The sequence below is a fragment of the Myotis nattereri genome (genome assembly GCF_964212035.1).
Source record: "Myotis nattereri genome assembly, chromosome: 2".
Lineage (NCBI taxonomy): Eukaryota > Metazoa > Chordata > Mammalia > Chiroptera > Vespertilionidae > Myotis > Myotis nattereri.
In genome coordinates, this window is record NC_138076.1 from 17,431,053 (window position 1) to 17,456,406 (window position 25,354).

Genomic DNA, 25,354 nt, shown 5'->3' on the forward strand with positions numbered 1-25,354 from the left:
AGAATTAAATGCGTGACAGTCCATTTTAATGACTGGTAATCTGTTTCCATGGTGGCAAGACAGGAATGGGACATCATAGGAGGGCAACAAAGCCACCTTTGGAAGCAAGATGACCTACAGACGTCAGTTTTGCAATATGGTGTTTCAGCTGGTGCTTACAGATTAAGCAAAGAATTAAATCAATGTATACTTTATTAAAAAGAGTGATGTAATTTAACCAGTGTGTAAAACTTACAAACATGGCTCTGGAACACCCTTTCCCTCCCCTTCCCGTCTTTTGGGTTAAAACACCCCAACCCTATGGGATTTATGCTGCACAGATATAAATCTGCACAGATTTTTTTGAACTTCTCTGTCCCTGAAACCAAGTTCATATTACGTGGTCTCTCAGAAAAGAGATGACACTCCCTTAGGTGTTGGAGAGTGAGTGATCCCTCTGTTCTTGCCTTAGTGGAAAGTAGGATGGTCACAAAGCAGGAAATACCCTTTGCGACTAGGACGATCCTGCTCCTATGGCCTTATCTTAGAGGCGCTGGTGCCCCTTTTAGGTTAGATTTTGTTTTTGGATTAAGTATGAAGAAACCCTGATTTGTGGTCAGAATTGAAATGTGACTCAAGTACATGAATGTATATTTCTACTAGATCAAGCTTGTCCCTATGGACAAGGATAGGCAGGAAAATGAGAATTTCTAAGGACAAAAGTAGATAGGCAGGACCCAAGGTTTATATCTTCAAAGAAAGGAGATACATTTGGGCTTGGGCTTGTTCTCTCTTTTTAAAAAGTAAATAACTTATGCTTATAAATATTTAAATGCCAAAGTGTGTAAATATATAAAATGTGAATTCTGTAAATCGTATCTACCATCTACACTATAAACATACAGAACTCCCTCCCCGCTATTAACATGTAAGGAATTAAGTATACATTCTTTCAGTACTTTTTTTTTTTTTACTTGAGCATGTATTAAGTTTTAAAAACACTGAAAAAATTAAACTGGGATTATGAACAATTTTTGGGGTTTGCATTTTACTGTGCATGCAAGTGAATTTGGGTATCCTTTTTAAAACTTTTTGTGAATTACATACATTTACATACATTTGTTGAAATTGGACTGATTTATACATAAGTATATTTCAAACAGCAGTTGAAATGTGAGTGATTTTACTAGTAACAGGTATTGATCACCCTGTCCTTGTTAATAGGTGCAGTCCTGAATTTTTTTATGATCTTTTATGGTTTCAGTCAATTTTTCTTTTTCATTTTTTCCCCCTTGATTCTGGTTGTTTTTATCTCCTTAAATGTTCATCTCTTATAATGTTAATCTCTTTTGCCTTTTTGTCATGTATGAGTGTTTATCATTTGATATTGTGGTAACTGCACTGATATGATTGTGATAGGAAATGTGATCACCTCATTTTGTTTGCCATGTAGTCAGTCACCAGAGGTGTCGAAAAGTAAGCATTTACTGTGTCCCATGAATACAACACATTGTTCTGTAGATTTCTAAATAAATGCAAGAGATATTTATACAGCATACACTCTGGGCCTGGGACTTTGCTACCTACTGCAAAAAAGCCTTCAAGTTCTAAAATGTGCTTTGAAAGTTCTTATCTGTGAGTCCACTTGTGTGTTATAAAGAATGATTACTCCAAAAGAATGCTTTAAACACACAGCACATTCGAAAGCTTCTTTTGGAGTCTGTAGTTATATGTTTAAAAAGGTGGGTAGATGGAAAGTTTGCAGAGGACAGAAGGTCATAGGAGCACAAACCCATGGGTTTTACTCATTAGAATGTTTCAAATGAGTAGCTATACGCACTTATTCACAAGTCATTATAAAAAAATGAGAAATTGCCTGTCCTCATCCTGTGAATTTAAGAGGAACCTCAAGAGGTAAGTTCAGAGCAAATAGAGGATGACCCCTAAGACCTTTTTCTAAACAAGTAAACAGATGTGGCTGCTTACTGAAAAGTGCATGATTATTCTCTGCAATGTACTGAAATTAATAAGCATTGTCTGTTGGTTTTAACTTTAATGTTTAGATTACTTACGAGATCATGCCTGTTATTTATTAAAGGTAGGGCCTTTCCATGTCAAGGCCTGTTTTGGCCTTTCTACCCAGGAAAGCTTAAGACTGACACAATGACTTTACTTACTGAATTAGAGTTTATTAAATTAGAAGTCAGTCACTGAAATGTGGCTTGTCTTTCCCACTGGGAGCTGGCAGTGCCATTTAAGAACACAAAATGTAACTGTGGCGTCTGTAGGAACGATACATAGAGCTGAGCCAAGAAGGCTCTTGCTCTTACTGTTCTGCACAGGTCCACTTCTAGCATTTGTTCTTCAGTCCTGTTGGGATAAAAATGAAGTTGGAGGCACATCCACTGAATTCATTAGGTCCCTTTGGGATAGAGCTGTCAGCAGCTTCATGTCTTAAACTTCTCTGAGGCATGTTGTGTCCTTGACTAAGAAATGTGTTTCCCCATGTGTCTGATAAAGTAAACATCTGTGATGCTAAAGGCATAGTGCCAGGCACATCTACGTCCTTAGGCACTGCTGGTAAATTAAAGGCTGCCCTGGAGAATGATTGACCTGCCACAAAGTTCATTTGGGGTCTTTCATTTGCTATTTTGGGGAGGGGGGATTTTTTCTGAGTATTTAATCATGGATATACATGTTTCTTAAGTTTTTACCTCACTGTTTGGGTTCTAATGGGTTACTTTGTGAATGAGGTAAGCCTTCTGTTATTACGGAGGTCATTTGCATGTTCTGCTTCCTCCCCTGACTGTAAGCTCCCTGCGGTCAGGAACCATGTCTTACTTTTGTGATTCCATAGACACGGCACAGACAAAACCCCGAGTGCCTTGTTATTCAGTGGCTCAGATAAAAAGTGTGGTGGTGAAAAGAAAAGGAAACAAATGTTTCAAATATATCCAGGATTCTAGGTCCCAATTACCTAGAACTTATAGAAAAGCATGAATTACATGCTCAGGAAGAGTTATTTTCCAATTCATTATGCATGACTTTCTTTAAAAAACTTGCTTAATGAACTTTACAAATCTAAAGAAGTCCAGAAAGGATTCCAAGCACATGGATTCCAAGCATTTGGATTTAAGTGACCTTTAGTTGTACTCATATCTCATAATGTAAATGTTTAAAAATTATTTCTCCTAGTCAGTAGATCTGTTCTATCAAAGGAGAGAATATCCCTTCAGTGAGAAGTGACATACGCTGGCAGGTTCCTGAGAAAATGTTGGGCTTCACTAGATTCTAAGAAATTTAAGTTGTTTCCATGTGTAAATAAAGTGTCAGACATCTTAGTTGCCTCTAATTTGATGAACAAAACAGAGTTGCTTTGAGCCTCTTGTCATCTATGAGTGGCAAACATCGCCCTAACAGTCCCCCCGCCCCTGCATAACAGTTTCCTGTTGAGACACTAAAATAAGAATCTCTTCTATTTCTGAAAGATTTACATCAGAAAAGTTTTTTCCATAATCTGACAACTTTTATTACAAATGTTGGCATCATTTATAGTTTCCTCAAGAAAACAAAGTATTTATTAAAATTAGACAATTCTTGCCCAGGCTGCTTTGGCTCAGAAGATAGAGTGTTGGCCCACAGACTGAAGGGTCCCAGGTTCAATTCTGGTCAAGGGCATGTACCTCTGTTGCAGGCTTGATCCCCAGCCCTGGTTGGGGCATGTGCGGGAGACAACCAATCGATGTGTCTCTCTCACATCTATGTTTCTCCCCGTCCCTTGCACTCTAAAAAAATAAATGGGAAAATATCCTTGGGTGAATGTTAACAACAACAACAAAAAGTATCTAATATATGCTTACTATAGAAAGATAGAAAAAACAATAATAAAAACCATTAAAATCACTTTATCAGTGCTAAACCATATATCTGTAAATATAAACATGTTGGTGTATATATATCCTAAAAGGCATTTTCCCCCTCTCCAAATACAAGTCTTGGCTGTTTTTTACAGAATAAAAACAATGTTTGCATATTACATTTTATGGATGTGGATGAACCTTAATGTACCCCCCCTCTCCCCCCTCTCCCACACTCTTTCTAAAAATACATAAATAATTATTACAAAAAAATGTGCCTTGGAAATCACTGGCCAATTTGGGGGAGAAGAGGGGAAGCAAAAGATATTTTGAACAACAAACTTGACCTAATTGACATTTATAAAACACTCATCCAATAGCAACAGAAAACACATTTGTTTGAGGTACCAGAACATTTATCATGTTCTGAGCAAGGAACTGAAGGCGATTTTCTAAGAAGTTAAGCATATATCTACCACATCATCCAGCTATTCCACTCCCAGGTATTTTACCCAAGAAAAAAGAAAAATATATGTCCATACGAGATTTGTACAGATTGATGTGTGAATGTTCATAGCATTTTTAAAATATGTTTGTTTTTATTGATTTCAGAGAGGGAGAGAGATATAGAAACATGAATGATGAGAGAGAATCATCAAATCAGCTGCCTCCTGCACATTCCCTACCAAGTATCAAGCCTGCAACGTGGGCATGTGCTCTGATTGGGAATGAAACCATGACCTCCTGGTTCATGACACTCATACACTGAGCCACACAGGCCGAGCTGAATGCTCATAGCATTTTATTTGTAAAAGCCCCAAACCAGTGTCTCATCTACAAGTGAATGGGTAAACGAACTGTAATATACCCACACAACGGAATACTACTCAGTAATAAAAAGACGTAAAATATCGATACTGATGTAACAATGTGAATGAATCTCAAAGTAATTATGCTACAGGGGAAGAAGTCAGACAAAAAGTATACATATTTTATGCCTCAATTTGTGTAAAACTTGAGAACATACATACTGTTATGAAGGCAGATGGTAAGACAAATGGAAGGAAGATTAAAGGGCATGAGGAAACTTGGGGGTGATATGTTCATTATCTTAGTCTGATGGTTTTATAGGTTATACATGTCAAATTTTATAAAATTATAAACAAGATGTACAGTTTATTATGTATCAATTGAACCTCAAAGCTGCCTAAAATATGAATGAATAAGGAAATCCTATATAATAAAAAGCTAATGTGCAAATTGTCCCCTTGACCGTGAGTTCGACCAGGGGGTGGGGCCGGCCAGCTGCCTGTGGCCCCTCCCCCTGGCCAGCCCACCTGATCGGCCCTATCAGGACAGGCTGGCCGGACCCCACCCATGCACAAGTTTGTGCACTGGGCCACTAGTAGTAAAGTAAGGGATTCATGATAGTGGAGCTGTATATATCACCACAGTGGTTCTTAAACCCTTACATGCAAGCAGCATAATATATTTTTTTAAATTCTTTATTGTTGAAAGTATTACATATGTCTCCTTTTTTTCCCCCATTGACCTCTCCCCACTGCTCCTGTCCCTCAGCACAGGCCCTCACCCCCTAATGTCTTTGTCCATTGGTTATGCTTATATGCATAATACAAGTCCTTTGGTTGATCTCTAATTCCCCTTCCCACTCTCCCCTGCCTTCCCTCTGAGGTTTGATGGTCTGTTCAATGCTTCTATGTCTCTGGATCTATTTCTCTTCATCAGTTCATGTTGTTCATTATCTTCCACAAATAAGTGAGATCATGTGATATTTATCTTTCTCCGATAGGCTTATTTCGCTTAGCATAATGCTCTCTGGGTCCATCCATGCTGTTGCAAATGGTAGGAGTTCCTTTCTTACAGCAGTGTAGTATTTCATTGTGTAGATGTGCCACAGGTTTTTAATCCACTCATCTGCTGATGGGCACTTAGACTCTTTCCAAATCTTAGCTATTGTAAATTGTGTTGCTATGAACATAGGGGTGCATATATTCTTTCTGATTGGTGTTTCTGATTTCTTGGGATATATTCCTAGAAGTGGGATTACTGGGTCAAAGGCATTTTTAGTTTTTTGAGGAAACTCCATATTGTTTTCCACAGTGGCTGCACCAGTCTGCATTCCCACCAGCAGTGTACGAGGGGTGGCATGCCATTTTGCCATGTACTGTGCTGGATCAGTGAAACGATCTTGCTTGCTGATTTGCACTTTACAACCAGAGCTAATGGAGAGTGTTAGGATTATAGAAAATATTCTCCCTATTTCTCAGGGCGGGGGGTGGGGGGGGGGAGAGGAGGGGGGAGTGACTCTTTCACATTTATACATGTTAACAATTGAGCATTGAATTTTTAAGTAGCAATATGATTTCTAACGAGGACCTCAATCATATTGTATCAGCCTGAGTAGAGAAGAGGAATAGAAAATATGTGGTGAAGCCAAACCCATAGAAACAGAAAGTAGAATGGTGGTTATCAGGGTCTGGGGAGGGGGCGATGAGGGAAATGGAGAGATAAGATGTTCAGCAAAGGGCACACACTTTCAGTTAGAAGTTGAATAAGTTTTGGGAATCTAATGCATAGCATTGTGATTATAATTAACAATGCTGTATTATATATTAAAAGTTGCTGAGAGTAAGATATTAAATGTTTTCACCACAAAAAAAGAAATAGTAATTATATGATGTGAACAGAGGCTTTAGCTAATGCTGTGATAATCATTTTGCAGTATATAAGTATAGCAAATTAACATGTACATCTTAAGCTTATTCAGTGTTATATATCAGTTACCTTTCAGTAGAGCTGGGATAGAGGGACTAAAGGCACACAAAATCCACTAAAGTAAATGAGTAGAAACAAAATGTAGTGGTGGTGATAATTCAGTGGTTACTCCTTGCCAACTGATTGAAGATCAAATTTCTGAGCCAGTGACTTTTAATGTCCCCTGGGGTTTGATCCTACCTGTTCAATTTTTCCCACCTATCTTCCAGAATGCACTGTGCTATCTCCTCTTTATTGCCTTGGTTAGTGCTTTCCTCTGCACCATTCCATCTCACCTTTTATATCTGTGTGGAAAAATCCTACCTATCCTCCAAGTTCCCACTCAGATGCGAACGTGTTTTCTCCGATCCTCCCAGCTGGAAGTGTGTCACCTGTGAGCTGTGTTTTAGCTGACGTTAAGCACGGAGTTTGTACCCTAGCCCTTATAGGTGTAGGTCAGTGAGGTCTGTCCTTCTGTCTTGGAACTGGGAAGATGCAGAGTTAAGCATTCTGGCTACTGTTTAGATGTGTTTGAATTGTTTGATAAGCTTTCCCATTTATTAAAATGACGGTAATTATCAGTGCAGATGAGGGAAGCAAAAGTTGTGTTGATTTTATTTTTGAACCACATTCTAGGTTCATTTGATTAGAGCAGAGGAATGGTAGATTTTCTGTCTTCATGACATTTTTTAAAGCTAACACTTTAATTATATGGACCCTCTCTTTCCCTCACATTTTTAGGACCAGGCAATTGCTAGTTGGGAAGGAAGTCAATTTATGAATTTAAATCAGCTATAGGTGGTTCACTTTGAATAATCCACATAGAAGAGTTGACTTAATGGCATCTTAACATTAGAGTACTCTTCTGTCATTGAAAGAACACGAATTAGGTAGGATTCACGGACTATTTGAAAAAATGTGTTTTTGAAGTTTCAAGTGAGAGCTATTATCTGGATTCCACTCCGTTGATCACGTCTCATATTTCTTTTCCAGGTCCGGACCCTATTTGTCAGTGGTCTGCCCCTGGACATCAAACCTCGGGAGCTCTATCTGCTTTTCAGACCATTTAAGGTACCGTTTCTATCTTTCAGAAATTGTAAAAGGAAACAGAAAGCTTCATGGTGTCTTTTTGGAGGAAGAAATGAAATGCTTGAGAAAGTACCCTATAAAGTGATATTTTTAAAAGGTTAATAAGCAATGGGAATTTAACAACTCAACCCTACCTTACAGTGTTACTTACAAAAGATGGAAATGGCCTTTTGTCCTTCTAATAGCTAATCGAGACAAGTATCTTCTATTAACTGATGTGGACTTGTATCTGTCTCTTCCACGTGTAACAGCCTTAGTGTCCTCCGGCAATTGGGGATGTTTTTCTAGGTACAGATCACCAAAAATATTACCAGTTGCTCATTATGTATTTATATTTCAAATGCAATAATATAAATCAAGCCCTATCCCTAGGAGATTATTAGTTGAAATAGTTCTATTAGTACTAGTCTTTGGAGGCAGAACTAGGCTTTTATGAATTAGACTAGGAACCTAATACCATATTTGTTTCATGAGAAAAATATCCTAAGTTTCAAATAAAGTAAAAACAATATTGTAAAGTATTGTTTGGCATAAGGGGAAGCTTTCCTGGTGCTTGAATATTTAATGCAGTGTGGCTATTGAGATATTACTACTTTGGAGATACTGAATGAATCTGGAATTGAAAACTTAACAGGAAGTCAGACAAAAGCTGAAATAACCATGTTGCCTAGGCAAAACCTTGAAGGTTAGCCTGTGGAGGATTGGAGAAGGCTAGACTGGGGCAAATTGTGGGCTGGAGGCCTTGGCCCTCAAGGAGTGAATCTGGAAGTCATGAGAAACTCAGGGCTTGTGTCTGAGCTGGATGTTGCTGACATGTCAGCCAGTGATGCCAGCTGGGGCCATACTTATGATTAGGCAATGGACCATCTTGATTTTTGGTTAAAGATCCATTCCACTTGAAGCAGGAGTCCAGCCAAGACAGGTTGAGGAAAAGTATCTAGTTTTTTTAGGCAGAGGGAACAGGATGTAACAGCTGAAAACAGCTGTGTAGGAAAGGAAGAGAGAGGATCCAGAGGGCAGCCAGTTAAAACCAACAAAGATAAAATAGAGTCTAGCTTATATGCCAAGAAGGCATCATACAATGACATAATTCCATTCTGACAGATATCCCTTAATGCAGCGATTTTCCGCCTTTTTCATCTCATGGCACATGTAAACTAATTACTAAAATTCTGTGGCACACCAAAAAATATATTTTTTGCCGATCTGACAAAAAAAAAATAGGTATAATTTTTATTTATTAACACCAGGAAGCTATTGTTGTTTTGGCTGTTGTCTTTTTTTTTTTTTTTTTTTTTTTTACAATCTAAGGGAAAAGAGGTTAGTGCTCCTGACTAAATAGTCAGGTATTACATGTTTTAAAAATTCTTACAACACCGGTTAAACATCACTGTCTTAATGCAGTAATAAATGTTGACAGGTCAGAAGAAACAGAAAGCTTAGACATGAGGTTAACTGAGAGGAAGTGGGAAAGAAAGAGATGTTGTAGGAAGAGAGTGCCAACTTGATAGAATTTCCTGACTTACTTCTGCAGGGTTGCAATTTTTACTATCCCTTTTGTAGGATGAGGACATTTTAAGCTAATTGGCCTTCTTAACGGACAAAATACTATTGTGTTTATATATGTGGAGAGAGATATTCATCTAGCAAGCCCCTTATATGAATTATCTCATTTAATTCTCATCATAATCCTTTACAGTGGGTTGGCCTCATTTATTCAAATGAGGAAAATGAAACTTTGAGCAGTTGAATAAATTTTGCTCAAGTTTACACACACAGTAAATGACAGGGCCAGGATTCGAACCCAAGCAGTCTGACTGCCGTCCTTGCTCTGAACTACTGTGTGGTACTAATTCTCTTCTTGTGACTTGAGAGCACAGTATAGTCCTGCCAGTGGTTTGTACTTGAGTGAAATATTCATTTGTCCTTTGCCGCTGAGGCCTTCAGGGTGTTTAAACCTCTGGGTTTTTCAGAGAAAGCACCTTGAAAAGGGAAGAGGCAGGGCTGTGAATCATGACCTCTTTATCCAGAAGAGCTCAAGGCCTTTGAGGTAAAATGTTTACAGTAGCTAATTGGTCACATAGTTCTATGCTGGGAAGATATGAGGATGAATCAATCCCAACATTCTACCCAGAAATGCTTCCCTAAAGTCAGGACCCTGCTACATTCCTAACAACCATCTTTTAATTAAAGTCCCTGAAGGTTGACACTGGTCTGCAAATCTGTCTCTACACTGATACGTGCGGTGGTCAATCATGTCAAGCGGTGTTTTCCCTCTCTGTGTCATCCATCAGTGCAAGCCACCCGCTATTGATTGTTTTCAGAAATAAACACACTTTGTTGTCCTTACCCTGAGAAGCCAGGGAGGGGCGAAAGGAGGTTTTGGAAGGGAGTGTTTCTATCTTCTTTGAAGATGAGCTCAAGTAAAAACTCAGTAGGGCATTTTTGTATGTCCCAATCAGAATACCAACAGGAAAATTGGCTGATTCAATAAATAATCAAAAGAACTGAAAAAGAAATTTAAAAAAACCTCAACAAAATTTAGCATCACTACCTGCTTCACCTTTCCTGGCAGTTTTGAAATTTTGACAAATAGGTTCTACCCAGTGCATTCTTTTTTTTTTTTTTTTTAATAATTTTTTATTTTATTTTTCAATTAGAGTTGATATACAATATTATATTAGTTTCAGGTGTACAGCCATGTTGATTAGATATTTATATAACTTACAGAGTGATCACCAAAATATAGTACATTCTTAATGTTTCATTATTGTTATTTTATAGCAAATACATGACCAAGTTATCACATACTCTTACCGTCCTATCTTATTAAATTTACCTCCTTCAATCTCCTAGGTCTATAAAACAAAGAGATCTGCTGTACACAGACACCAATTTTCCTGCCATTGCATAATTTCATGAAAAAAAATGGAAAGAAACATAAAAATGCATGAATTTCAGGGGTTGGTTTCTTTTATGCCCCAAGTCTGCAAACAGACATTTGTACACATGGGTGTGTGCATGTGTGCCTGTGTACAGTTTGCTCTCCTGGTTAATTTAAAAGGCATTTGTGAAAGAGGTAGTAGTCAATAGTCATAAAGGATAAAGGACTTATTTTTACTTGAGAAGATGCTATTATAATTCTCCCCCCCTTTTTTTTCTTTCTTTCTTTTTTTTTTTTTGTCTAAATGTGGTTCTTTTTTATTTTCAGGGCTATGAGGGTTCTCTTATAAAGCTCACATCTAAGCAGGTAAGCATTTTAAACTTGCATATTAATGATCACTTCTGCAATAAGTTTGAATTGACTTTCTTCAGGAATGTTGCTAGGGCTCAACATACTTTATTCCCATTAGGATTTTATTTTGTTGTAGCTTTAAAAAATAGGGTGAGATTGGTTAGGAATTAGCACAGGAAAATGGCTTGTAATTCCATAGTCTCCAGCTAGGATGTCTGGGACTAACCCCAAGGAAGACAAATGTAACGCATCCAGCATAGGTATTTTGGGGTTTATTTGTATATTCAAAAGTAATTATTACCCAAATTCACTTTTATTCCCAATTCTTTCCTGTTTGTGTGTGTGTGTTTTTAATAAGGTTAAACAGGCAGCCTTTCACAATCGGTATGCGTATCTGGTGATGAAGAATCATGTTCTCTCTCAAACCCCGAATGGAGGTGGTAATCAGTAACCCTGGTAGTTCCTGCAAACTTCTTAAATTTTTCAGCTGTATGCTTTTTCCCCTCTAATGCTGAACACTCAGCATGCTCACCTCCCAATCACTTTTTGACACTCAGTGGGGTTTTCTCTGGTTCATCAGGAATAAGCTATGTTGCAAGTATCCTTCTGGACTAAAAGATACTGAGTCCAAAGGGATTATGACCCCTTTCTCTTTAGTTGGAACATTATGGGATTTGCGATGAAAATGTTCATCTGTAATTTTGATCATGCAGTGAGAGCACGGGCTTTTATAATTGTGTCATTGTAGTCCTTGCACTGATTGTGTACCAGAAGGTGATTCGGTTCTCTTTATACTTAAAAAGATGAAGAAACTGAGGGACATTGAATTAATTTAGAAAAGTAGAGTCTCTTGACCCAAGTTTTCCTCTATTCCCTTGTTCACTGCTGCTCACCTTCCAACCCCTTCTAGATTATTTTATGATTCTCTAACACCCCAGCTATATGCCCTTGAAGAACCACACTCACAATCTCTTTGATTCATCTTAGAAATTTAGCTAAACCACTGAGTCATGATTCTTCTGGACTGGCTTTCTTATTTCTACACAAATGCCTGTGGTCATTTCTTTATCTTAGCTCTTCACTTTGACATCACCTCTGACCCAGAAAAATAGATATCCCCTGATTTATCCCCCCTCATATTTCTTTTTCTTTCCTCAGCCCGTAGGTTTTGTGAGTTTTGACAGTCGCTCAGAAGCAGAAGCTGCGAAGAATGCTTTGAATGTGAGTACTTGTGTAATCATTGGGGGGTTTCCTTATGAGGTGGTGGGAAATAGCGGAACCTCAAATGGAAGGAATATGACTTCATAATCCAACAGGAAAGGATTCCTCAATTTGATGAGCCCTCTAAAGAGATTTATTTCCTAGAATTGTGGTCAGATGTGCAAACTATTCAGTAATTTGCTCTTCTCTAGCTTTTGCTATAAGGCTCAAAATACCTGATAATGTCTTATTTTAGTTCAGCCCAGTCATATCCCATGGTGGTGTACAGCTTAGTTTGGCCATCACTGTGCTCTCAAAGGTAAGCCTAAGCCAAGAAAACATAAAAAAAACTTGGCTTTTCTTATTTCATGAGGTTTTATTTTAGGTATGTGGCTTTTTGTTTTTAAACAGGTCATTGTCATTATCCTGACTGATTAAAAACTTGCATATATGGCTTTCCTGAAAGACATGCTGCATTGGGATATAAGTGAGAATAAACTGTGATTGAGTAGACATAGCTGTATTTGGTTTAAGTATCTTGTCTGCCATATGTTATAAAGTGTTTACCAGTTTTACCTTGGTAAATACTTTCCCCCTTTGGTATGTTGAAAAACAAAACAACTTAAGGGAACCAAGCTGAGAGAATGTGGAAAGAAGCCAATTTAATTTAGTCCAGATGCTGAGAGCAGACCCTCAGGTGAGGAGTCTCAGTGAAAAGCTTGGCTCCATCCTGCTCCAGGCACTTGGCCTAAGCAGCTGTGGATGAGGATTGATTAATGTGGCCAAAAGTATCTAGGGTGCTTCTTGAAAGGAAAGTAGTATCTTAACTAGTTGTACTCTGGGTATCATGTGAAAGCTTCTGTGAGCTTATCACTGGCCTTTGTGTTGCTTTAGACTAGACCCGTGGTTGGCAAACTGCGACTCGCGAGCCACATGCGGCTCTTAGTGTGGCTCTTCCTAAGCCTTGGGAGTACCCTAATTAAGTTAATAACAATGTACCTACCTATATAGTTTAAGTTTAAAAAATTTGGCTCTCAAAAGAAATTTCAATCGTTGTACTGTTGATATTTGGCTCTGTTGACTAATGAGTTTGCCGACCACTAGACTAGACCAATACCCCTGCCAGTTGCTCTTCTGAGCTCCTTGATGCGAAGACAGACCATGCTGAGGAGGGGCTCTAGAAAAGATCCGCTGTCCCATTGATTTGCTGACCCAAGAGAAAGGGTTCAACATAATGGTGTCATTGTGACAAAATCTTCAGAGGTCTTGTGCTTTGGGAAAAAATTAATACATTCCCAGAAGAAATAATTTGCTTGTTATTGTTGGACTTTCATGAAAACATACAGGAATGTCTTCGGAATCCAAGAGTTCCAAAGAGCTTAGAATTTTTCTGGATTTGTATAAATGACCTTCTGGTTAAAACAACTGCTCACTTACCCTGTCCTCTCCGGCAGAACAAAATGTAAACCAATTATTTATTGATTATCAGTGGTACACACTAAAGCAAAGTGTATAGCTGAATATTTTTACTTAAAAATTATTTCATGATTTTTGTATTACATACATGCAACCAGAATTTTCTCATAAAAAGAAATTTTAAACTCAAAAATTAAACCACAGTTTCTATTTAAATAGTGTTTTCTTTCATTCTAACCAGGTGACATCTTTCTAAATTCAGAAATATTTTAGGTCCTTCAGAGTTATGTTAGATGACATTTTTACCAGGTTCTTTTCATTGTTCTTATCCTAACTAATAAAAGAGAAACATGGTAATTTGCGTACGACTGCTACCCTTCCCATTGGCTAATCAGTGAGATATGCAAATTAACTGCCTGCCAAGATGGCGGCCAGGCAGCTTGAAACTAACATGAGGCTTGCTTGCTTCTGTGACGGAGGAAACCAACCTTCCCCTCCTGCCTTGCAGGCCTCTGAGCCTGCAGTTTAAAAAACATTGTAACAAATACAGAAGCTAAATAAAACCCCAGAAACCAGCTTTCAGCGAGCTGGGATCTCAGAGCTGGAATTGATACAGAGTTTCGATTATAGAGCTGAAACAAACCAGATACCTTCGTTCAGGAGCGGAGGCCTTAGAGCTGGAGCCTCAGAGCTAAAGCTGGCCCAGAATAAAAAAAGAAAAAGAAAAAAAGGAGCAGTTGGGAGCTTCAGTCCCAGCCTGAAAACAGCCCTCAGCCCCTCACCCAGATTGGCCAGGCACCCCAGTGGGGACCCTCACCCTGAAGGGTGTGTGACCAGCTGCAAACAGCCATCATCCCCTCACCCAGGCTGGCCAGGCACCCTAGTGGGGACCCCCAACCTGATCCAGGACACCCTTCAGGGCAAAGCAGCCAGCCCCCACAGTGCACCAGGCCTCTATCCTATATAGTAAAAGGGTAATATGCCTCCTGGCACCGGGATCAGCATGACAGGGGGCAGCGCCCAAACCCCCTGATCGCTCTGCAGCTCTGTGTGTGACAGGGGACGGGACCACAACCTAACTATTTGCCCTGCTCTGTTCCTGACAGGGGAAGGCGCCCCAATCCCCTGATCGGCCCTGCTCTGTGCCTGATAGGGGGGATCTCCCCAACCTCCTGATCGCCCTGCGGCTCTGTGTGTGACAGGGTGTGGCGCCCCAACCCCCCGACCCCACGTACCCTGTTCTGTGTGTGACGGGGGTAGAGCCATAACCTCCCCATTGGCCTTGCCCTGAGTGTGAGAGTGGCGGCGCTCCAACCCCCTGATCGGCCCTGCTCTGTGGGTGATAGAGAGCGCCGCCCCCCCCCCCCCCCCCCACACACACACACACAGGCCCTGCTCTGTGTGTGGCGGGATAGAGCCATAACCTCCCCATCGGCCCTGCCCTGAGTGTGACAGTGGTGGCGCCCCAACCCTCTGATCGGCCCTGCTCTTTGGGTGATAGAGGGCTGCGCCCCAACCCCATGATCCGCCCTGCTCTGTGTGTGACAGGAGGCGGTGCCCCAACTCCCCTATCGGCCCTACTCTGTGAGTGACAGGGGGGAGCTCCTCAACACCCTGATGGCCGTGCTCTGTGCGTGACAGGGGGGAGCTCCCCAACCCCCTGATGGGCCCTGCTCTGTGCGTGACAGGGGGGAGCTCCCCAACCCCCTGATCGGCCCTGCTCTGTGTGTGACAGGGGGCAGCGCCCCAACCCCTCAATTGGCCCTGCTCTGAGCCCGACCAGGGGCCTCACCTACGGATTGGGCCTGTCCTCTGCCACCCGGGAGCAGGCCTAAGCCAGCAGGTCGTTATCTCCTGAGGGGTCCCAGACTGCGAGAGGGCACAGGCCGGGCTGAGGGACCTCCCCCCCCCCCCACCCCCCAAGTGCACAAATTTTTGTGCACCGGGCCTCTAGTCTTATATAATAAAAGCCTAATATGCAAATCAACCGAAGAGCGCTATGATGTGCACTGACCACCAGGGGGCAGATACTCAATGCAAGAGCTTCCCCCAGCCTGCAGGCCCCAGGCCAACCAAGATGGGTGCCAGCGGGGAGTCTCCCCCTCGGTCGCCCCGCTGGTCGCCCTGCCAAGGGAGGTGACAGGAGGTGGTGGTGGGGGGTGGGGCAGGCTGGGCAAGCAGGCCAGCCCCCACCCCCCCCGCCCCCTCATCACCCCACCTGTGGGAGGCGACCAGTGGCCGCAGGGCGATTGGGGGGTGGGGCTGGCCGGCAAGCGGGCCAGTGCCACCCCCCGATCACCCTGCAGGTTGTCTCCAAGATGGGTGCCAGCAGGGGCTCCCCAATTGCCCCACAGATCGTCCCTGATTGCTGGCCAGGCCTAGGAACCCTGCCTGTGCACAAATTTTGTGCACTAGGCCTCTAGTAAAGGAATTAACATGAGCCGTTGAAACTTGCTCATAGAATGGAGCCTACATTGCCTTCCGTTATCTTTGCTAGGTGTATGAAGGTGTCACTGACCCTCTGTCTGGAGAACAGCAGGCTTTTATAGTTATTACCTCTCTCGTCTGACGAAGGCAACATTCTCTTATGAGCTAGGTTATTAAATGGTCATAGTCATAAGCTGTGATTTCTTGCCTTCTAAGCAAAGTATAGCAATATAAATGCAATTTTTCTTGGTGCCTGAGGGTTATATAATTTAAAATATCAGGTATTGAGCTATACTGTAACATAATGATAGAGATATTTAAGCCCACCCCTATGCCAGATGGCCCCAGCTCATTGGCTTTCTTGTCCTGAGGTCTGGTTTTAGGTTCTTTGTGTACTCAGCTCTTCTTCTTTTTCACTGGCAGTAAGCTTTCCTTTGGCACCATCCTCTCGCTAATCATTAGTTTTATTTGTTGCTCGTATATTAATAACTTGGAAAGAACTCCAAGCAAAATGTCTAATTCTGTCCTGTTCTGTGGACTTAAGGGTAACTGTTAATATTTACCTGAGGAATATTGAACCTTAGCATTCTTCTGCTCAGAGGCTGTCTTGTGAGTATAGGGCATATATTAAGCTCCTAGTTGACCTTTTTCTCAATGTTTTAAACTTTTAAGCATAGAGTATTAGAGGTCTTTGTACGTTAGAAATCACCTTATTGTTATAGTTGGGGGAACTGAGACCTAGAGAGAATGGCTGCTACCAATAGAAGTAGGCCTCTTGCTTCTTAGTCCTTGTGGCATTGACAGACTGTTTAATTCACGCTATCCAGGACAAATGGCCATGGTCATGTTTGGTGTGTGACTATGGAGCAAGGCGGCTTCTTCTCTTTGTAGAGGGAATGGTCCCATCTATATATGTAAAAGCCTAAGCGACTGTTCGACCAGTAGCTGTGAAGTGCACTGACCACCAGGGGGCAGATGCTCAATGCACAGGCATATAAACATGGAACTGACTGATGAATCTCAGAGGGAAGTGGGGAGTGGGGAGGGTGGGAAGAGATTAACCAAAGATCATATATACATACTAGAGGCCTGGTGCACAGATTTGTGCACTGGGGGGGTACCCTGGCCTGGCTTACAGGGATCGGGCCAAAACTGGCCCAGTGCACAGCACCAGTGGGGTCCCTCAGCCTGGCCTGCAGGGATTGGGCTGAGACTGGCAGTCTGACATTCCCCAAGGGGTCCCGGATTGTGGGAGGGCACAGGCCAGGCCGAGGGACCCCACTAGTTTAGGATAATATACTGTATCATGAAGCTGACACACCTCTATGGCCCAATATATTATGCTTGTTTTCAGGGTCATCTTTTCTAATTAGTGAATTAAAAACATATGATACTAATAGCTATTATATTTTCTCCTCCTGTCTTTTGTGCAGGCAGTTCTCTTAAATGCTTTTCCTCAAATTTCTTTGGGGAAAATTCCATTTTGTAATGTTTTGTTTGATTCTCCTATTAAGAAACCTAACCCTCAATTCAGTAAATCCCTCTATATGGAATAGTTCATAGTGTTATGAACCACTTCTCATGTTGGAGAGATTCTTTTCTTGTTATGGTTTCTGTCTTGGTTACTCTCTGATCCAATTATTAGTATTAGTAATTAGTCTTTTCCCATCGTGTTCCTTGCTTGCGTACAGTTTCTTAATGAGCATTCTCTTACACCAGTGCTTGGGAACTGCTCATCTGAAGTACTTGAAAAGATTGTGTGTAGATTCTTGTGTATATGTGCCAATTGTTTTATATCTCTCCTTCCCTATTTTTAAATAGTTGTTATGGGGGGGGGGGCTGAATTTTATATTAGGACCAGAGAAGTCTGATGTTATCAAACTATGCACTGCAAATTGTCTTAACTAAACATTGCTTAGGATAGCAGTACTTTGCTTTACTCTCAAACTAGACTCATTGATCTAAGTCAACAATTTTTCAACCTTTTTCAACTCATGGCTCACCTAAACTAATTACTAAAATTCTGCAGCACACCAAAAAAATGTATCTTTTTGCTGATCTGACAAAAAATAGGTATAATTTTGATTTGTTCACACCAGATGTGTTGGCTGTTGTCATTTTTATATTTGACAATCTAAGGGAAAAGAGGTCAGTGCCCCTTACTTAATAGTCAGGTATTACATGTTTTAAAAATTCTTACAGGACACCAATGGAAAATCGCTGATCTAAGTCATCTCTAGTTATCATTGCACCCCAAGTCCATTGAGTCCATTAACTCACATACTATATAATTTGCCCTTTAAAAAAATTTTTTTTCACTTTCAGTTGACATTCAATATTATATTAAAGTGTACCGCACAGTGGTTAGATATTTATATAATTTATGAAGTGATCCTCCCGTTAAGTCTGATGCCCACCTGACACCATGCATAGTTATTACAATATATAGTTTGCCCATTTAAAGTATACAATTCAAAGTTTTTGGTATGTTACATTATTTTTAATTGCCATTTTAATGATTTTAAGTGTACAATTCAGTGGCATTAATTACATTTGCCATGTTGTACAACCATCGCCACTATCTATTTCCAATACTTTTTCATCACCCCAAACAGAAACTCTAACCATTAAGAAATACATCCCCATTTTTCCTTCCATCTAGCCCCTGATAACCTCATCTTCTGTCTCTATTAATTTGCCTATTCTAGATATTAAAATATTTGTCCTTCTGTATCTGGCTTCTTTCACTTAGCATAATGTTTTCAGGATTCATCTATTTTGTAGAATGTATGAAAATGATATTTCTTTTTTGGCTCAGTAATATTTCACTGTATGGATATACCACATTTGGTTTACCCGTTCATCTGTTGATGAAATTGGGAGTTATTTCCACCTGTTATTGGTCATTGTGAGTAGTGCGTTGGTGAACATTGGTATACAAGTAGCTGTTTGACTAGGGACAATTTCTTTGGCTATATACTAGGGGAACATGAGTCATATGGTAATTGTATTTTTAGCTTTTTAATAACCTTCAAACCCTTCCATAGTGTCTGCACCATTTTATATTCTCACCAGCTAAGTTATGAAGATTGCAATTTTTCCATATCCTCACCAACACTAGTTTTCTGTTTTTGTTTTTATTATAACGAACCTAGAAGGTGTGAAGTGATCACTGGGTTCTTGATAAGTACTCCTGACTGATTTCAGTAGTGGATTTGAGTTCTTCTCATATCTCATATGACTTAAAATGTTACTAACAAAAAGAAACATTTAGAACTGTGATGGCAGTTCTAATTAATGGAACTGTTGACCTTAAATATTTACCTGTTAATAAAAGAAGAGAGGGAAAAACCCAACCCAACCATTGGATGATACTTTTAATAAGATAAGACTTGCATGCTGTATGTAAAAGAATGCAAAACTTAAGACATCAGGGAAAGGTATTTTCTCAAGGTCTGTGTAGACTTAGGAATAAAGAGATGAAAGCAATTGAAGAAGAAAAAGCATCACAGCCTTAATAGTAAGTGGAAAATGAAGAAGAATTGAGGATATATAATATTAAGTTATTCCTTGATTATTGGAGAAATTTATTGATTCAACTATGTGCATGATAAAAAGAAATTTTAGAAACATATTTAATAATTTGTAAGAAAACACATTGAAAAGATACTTGATAGTGTCACATGTATGTTGAAAAAAGACTTATATAATCAGAAAAACTTCGCTTTTTTCATTTCCATAAATTCCTGGCATGGAGGTAAACACTATAGTTATTTATATCTCACTGATTCCAACCTTTTATATCATTTTAGTTTTGTTGAATACTTTGAGCTCTCCGACTACTGAGTTTCTAAACAGTTGGGCATAATTAACTCATTACTATACCAGGTTCCTCATCTGTGAAATAGGGGTATTGTTCACTTCCAAAGGTGTTAAAGGGAAACTACCAAGCAGAAACACTTGGAAGTGCTGTAAGTATGAACCTATGCCGTGAATACACTTTCTTAGTCCCAAGATACAGCCATAAAGTGCTGGTACAAACTCTTGGGTACAGAGGGACAACAGGGCAGTTGAGACAGGTACTGGCCACACACAGACGTTTGGCTTTGGTTTAGAGGTCTGGACAATAGTCTCTGTTTCCTGTATTACAGGTTTTCCAGGCAGGTTGTTCAAGTTAGGACTTTTGATCTTAATATTTGTACAGCTTGTGAGTTAGGTGAATTATTTCCACTAAACAAAACCTTTTCACAAACATAAGCATCAGATGGCTTACCTCAACGTCCCCCTCACCAGGCATCATGTCAGTATGTTTCTTACCAGTTTTAAAATTTTCTCCCTAAATTTCTCTTAGCCTGTTGCTCAGAGTGGTTGAAGAGGCCTAATTAGTGTGATCCCAGCTGGGACTTTTGGATGGGAAATATGCAGGGCTGCCAGATGAGATCATGAGTCTGATCTAGTGTTTATCTGTTAAATCTGTTTATAACTGCTTACTCTTGACTTGCAGATTTTTAAGGCAGCCATTTGACGTCACCAAGCTGGGGGCTGTGCCTGTGCTAGCATAGTGGCGCCATGATGCAGGGTTGTTGGACTCCTCTTTTTCTCAGCAATTGCATGCCTTTTGGGGCTTGACAAACAGTTCAGTCCAGCTTGAAACAGGCTTCCCCACCCCCCGTGCTCTGCTCTCTTTGTGATGGTCTTGCATTTTTGGATAGTTATAAAACTTCCCTAGGAATGGTGCAGCTCATAATTTTAAAGTTTTTCTGAAAAAACGAAGGTGAACGTGAGGTATTTGCTAAATTCCTAATTAGTGTCTTTGCCTTAAGAAAAGTAGGTTATTTAAATCTGTTAAGCATCCACATAGGAAACTATAAGGTACAATGCTAGTAAAAGAAATCCTAAGGAAGTTTGGAGAAAGAATAGTAGCCAGAAATGTTAGCATCATCCTTTCCCTCAGGAAATGGACAGAAAGAACCACAGGTTCTCACACATAAATCGTTGTGTATTCCAGTGGCACGTATATGTGGAAATCGCAAGTTCGCCCAGCTCTTCTCTAGGTAAAGTAGTTCATCAAATATTACATGGCTGTGTGAAACTCCCCCCAGACTTTGCACTGTGCCTTTTTTTGAAGGATCTACTTGTTTAAACTTACCTAGATTCCCTTTTTGAAGGGAATCTCATATTGACCCTGCCCTTTTTCCATTTTTCTTCAGGTATTTCAGAAATGCTGAGAATCTATTTGCCCCTATTGTAAGTGAAAGTTGAAAGTGTAGTTAGTGTTTGTGGAACATGAAGTGCAAAGAAGTGACTTATTTGCTAGAATTCCTTTTGCTAAGAAGCCAAGCCACTTCTTAAAACCAAAGATCTCCACTCTGTAGGTCATTCACATTACTGACTGATTGCTCTGCAGTGCAGCACATTGTGGCTCCGTGCTTCACTGTCTTTGTTGTAAAATCAGTCTTTTACTTTTCACTGAATGATCATAACCATCATTATGACGAGGGCCTAGAGAGCTTCCTCCCACATTGGCCTAATGTTTCTGATTATCTATTTGATTTGAACTTGTAGTCCACAAAGCTGAAACTCTTTGTCTTACTCTGTAATTGGAATGAATTAGAACATTTTCAAGTCTCCTTAGAACAAGTATTGAGGAGTGGGAGTGGGACTTATCCCCTTAAGGTGGAATAGGGCATATTGAGAGGACATACATTAATTATTTTACTCTTATTTCTTTACAAGTATATACAGTATGAGGTATTTTCTTAATTTATACTTAAATGTAAACTTTTCTTTTAATAGACATTTAATAAATGGTACATGGAGCCTTAGCCAGTTTGATTCAGTGGATAGAGCATAGGCCTTCGGACTGAAGGGTCTCTGGTTCAATTCCGGTCAAAGACACATGCCTGGGTTGCGGGCTCTATCCCCAGTGTGGGGCGTGCAGGAGGCAGACAATCAGTGATTCTCTCTCATCATTGATGTTCTTACCTCTCTCTCCCTTTCCTTTCCTCTCTGAAATCAATAAAAACATATTTAAAATAAATATTACATAGAAATATTAAAAAAAATTTTTAAATGAGAGAATCACAAATAGTTAAGGATTTTTTAATATGTAAAAAAGGAAGAATAAATGGAATAAATGCTTCTATAACAGAAAAATATGTATCTAATGTATTGTAAATATGGGAAAAGGAGGAATAAAAAATGAAACAATTCTGCCCCGGTTTGGCACAGTGGATAGAGCGTCGGCCTGCAGACTGAAAGGTCCCAGGTTCGATTCCAGTCAAGGGCATGTACCTTGGTTGTGGGCACATCCCCAGTGGGGGGTGTGCAGGAGGCAGCTGATCGATGTTTCTCTCTCATTGATATTTCTAACTCTCTATCCCTCTCCCTTCCTTTCTGTAAAAAAATCAATAAAATATATTTTTTAAAAAATGAAACAATTCTAGTGAACATAATTTGATTAATCTAGAATCTTTTTTTTTTTTTAATTTTATTTTTATTTTTTATTTTTATTTTTTTAATTAAATCTTTATTGTTCAGATTATTACATTTGTTCCTCTTTTTCCCCCCCATAACTCCCCTCCTCCCAGTTCCCGTCCCACCATCCGCCCTCACTCCCCACCCACTGTCCTCATCCATAGGTGCACGATTTTTGTCCAGTCTCTTCCGGCATCTCCCACACCCCTTTCCCCCCCAAGAATAGTCAGTCCATTCCCTTTCTATGTCCCTGATTCTATTATAATCACCAGTTCATTCTGTTCATCGGATTATTTATTCACTTGATTCTTAGATTCACTTGTTGATAGATGCATATTTGTTGTTCATAATTTGTACCTTTACCTTTTTCTTCCTCTTCCTCTTCTTAAAGGATACCTTTCAGCATTTCATATAATCCTGGTTTGGTGGTGATGAACTCCTTTAGCTTTTCCTTATCTGTGAAGCTCTTTATCTGACCTTCAATTCTGAATGATAGCTTTGCTGGATAAAGTAATCTTGGTTGTAGGTTCTTGGTATTCATCACTTTGAATATTTCTTGCCACTCCCTTCTGGCCTGCAAAGTTTCTGTTGAGAAATCAGCTGACAGTCGTATGGGTATTCCCTTGTAGGTAACTGAGTTTCTTTCTCTTGCTGTTTTTAAGATTCTCTCTTTATCTTTTGCTCTTGGCATTTTAATTATGATGTGTCTTGGTGTGGTCCTCTTTGGATTCCTTTTGTTTGGGGTTCTCCGCGCTTCTTGGACCTGTAAGTCCATTTCTTTCACCAGGTGGGGGAAGTTTTCTGTCATTATTTCTTCAAATAGGTTTTCAATATCTTGCTCTCTCTCATCTTCTGGCACCCCTATAATTCTGATGTTGGTACGCCTGAAGCTGTCCCAGAGGCTCCTTACACTATCCTCGCATTTTTGGATTCTTTTTTCATTTTGCTTTTCTGGTTGGGTGTTTTTTGTTTCCTCGCATTTCAAATCATTGACTTGATTCTTGCACTCCTCTGGTCTGCTGTTGGGAGTCTGTATAATATTCTTTATTTCAGTTAGTGTATGCTTAATTTCTAGTTGGTTCCCCAATATAACATCGAGGGTCTCATTAGTTTTCTTGTAGATCTCATTAAGTTTATCGGCGGCTTCTAAACAGTTCTTGAGAGACCTTAAAAGTGTGGTTCTGAACTCTAGATCTTCCATTGACAATTTTGCCCTGTTTCTTTGTCTCCGCATTTTGTTATGCTTCCTTGGTGCACCCCCTAGTGGTCTTTGTTCGCAGTCTTATAAACCTTGATTGTTGTAGCTAATACTAGGGAGGGTTTGACCTCCAGGCCAAGTGGCTATGAGAATCAGCTGAGTCTGCAGTGAGAGAACTTCTGTCCTCTGGGGAGGTGCTAGTCTAGCCTTTGCCTGAGGCTATCCGGCAAATGCCTGTGTGCAGGGCTTGGGCGGGGCGGGTCGCACAGGATCAACAGGGTGGGCCGGAGAGAGTAGTTATGGCGGCTCTCAGTCCTGACCCCAGGGGCTCTGCCTCTCTGAGTCCCAGCACCCGCTGCAAAGCTCAGAGAGAAAGCTGCACTCGCTCTGACCGAAGCTAGGCAGAAGCTTCTCCCGTTTGAGTCTGGGTCCCTAAAGACTCGCCCGGATCTGGAGCTCAGAGTCTCCAACTCCCTCCCGATTGAAAACGCCAACCGCGCCCGCCGCCGCCAGCCCGCTCCGCGCACTCCGCACCTCAGAATTTGACTTCAGCACTGCGCCTCCTCTGAGTGTCCGTATGCGTTTCTCTTTCCTCCTAGTTGTAGGACTTCCACTCAGCCAGCGTTCCAGTGGTTTTGGGTGATGTCTGTTCTGTCTTTTAGTTTCACTTTTGAAGTAGTTGTTCAAAGCAGCAAACTCAGGCGTTAACCTATGCCGCCATCTTGGTTCTCCCTCTAGAATCTTAAAAATAATAAAATTTGCTATAAAAGGCCAATACTTATAGAATATAAACCATGAAATATATTTTTAAGGCAAACTTCATCTTCTAAAAATGTATAGAGAACATTTTGAAAAATTGAGTGGTACCTTGAGTAACCGGACAGTGCATACAAGAGTTTAAGTTTTATTTTCTAGCTGCTGTGGAGCAAGTTAATTTAATATTTTTTTGTTAGTGCTCACCCAAGGATATTTTTCCATTGATTTTTAGAGAGAGTGGAAGGGAGGGGGAGAGGCAGAGAGAGAGAAACATTGATTGGTTGCCTCCCACATGCGCCCTGACCAGGGCCAGGGATCAAGCCTGTAACCGAGGTACATGCCCTTGACAGGAATCAAACTTCCAGGCCAATGGTGTATCCACTGAGCCAAACCAGCTAAGGCCAAGTTAATTTTAAAGATTAATATATATTTTTTTTAAAGATTAATGTTTTAAAATTAAAAGGTCAACATAATTTCCCCAGAAAATGTAGTTGGGTCGAAAATTTCTGGTGGAAACTCAAAACTAATGGTTCTCTTGTAATCATTTTAATTAATTTTGTCCTTTAGAGTAAATCTGGAAATGTATTATAGGAAATGAAAATAAGTTTAAAAAGGAAGGCATTCACATCACATTCTCAAGCAGAAATTTTATAACAAATGAGCAAAAACAGATAAAGTATAAAGCCATTTTTATACTTTTAAAAATCAGAACAAAATTTAGAATTCTCACAATATTACAGCATAATTTTTCATAGAATTTTGGTTTGCATTTAGAAGGCCAATATAATGTACAAATAAAGGACCACTGACTAGAAGGTAGAAATGACTATTCAAGGTTACAGGTCATGGATACACCTCAATGAAAAAATCAACAAGGCTCTTTACACATCTTAGAATTCTAAATAAATGAGTGACAGAACTAATGGAGGGAAGGCGTTTAGGCTT

At 40.1% G+C, this 25,354-nt stretch overlaps 1 protein-coding gene across 2 annotated transcripts in view; it reads left to right on the plus strand.

Annotated features, from left to right (window-relative positions):
• Positions 1–25,354, plus strand: part of RBPMS (RNA binding protein, mRNA processing factor) — a 179,917-nt gene that overhangs the window by 66,145 nt on the left and 88,418 nt on the right. For both annotated transcript variants that reach the window (XR_013995515.1, XM_081083046.1), the window contains exons 2-4: positions 7,605–7,682; positions 10,912–10,950; positions 12,094–12,156. Coding sequence is in view for 1 of the 2 variants with exons in the window: in XM_081083046.1 (XP_080939172.1) it covers positions 7,605–7,682; positions 10,912–10,950; positions 12,094–12,156 (180 nt within the window). In the remaining variant the exon portion in view is untranslated. The remainder of the gene's footprint in view (positions 1–7,604; positions 7,683–10,911; positions 10,951–12,093; positions 12,157–25,354) is intronic.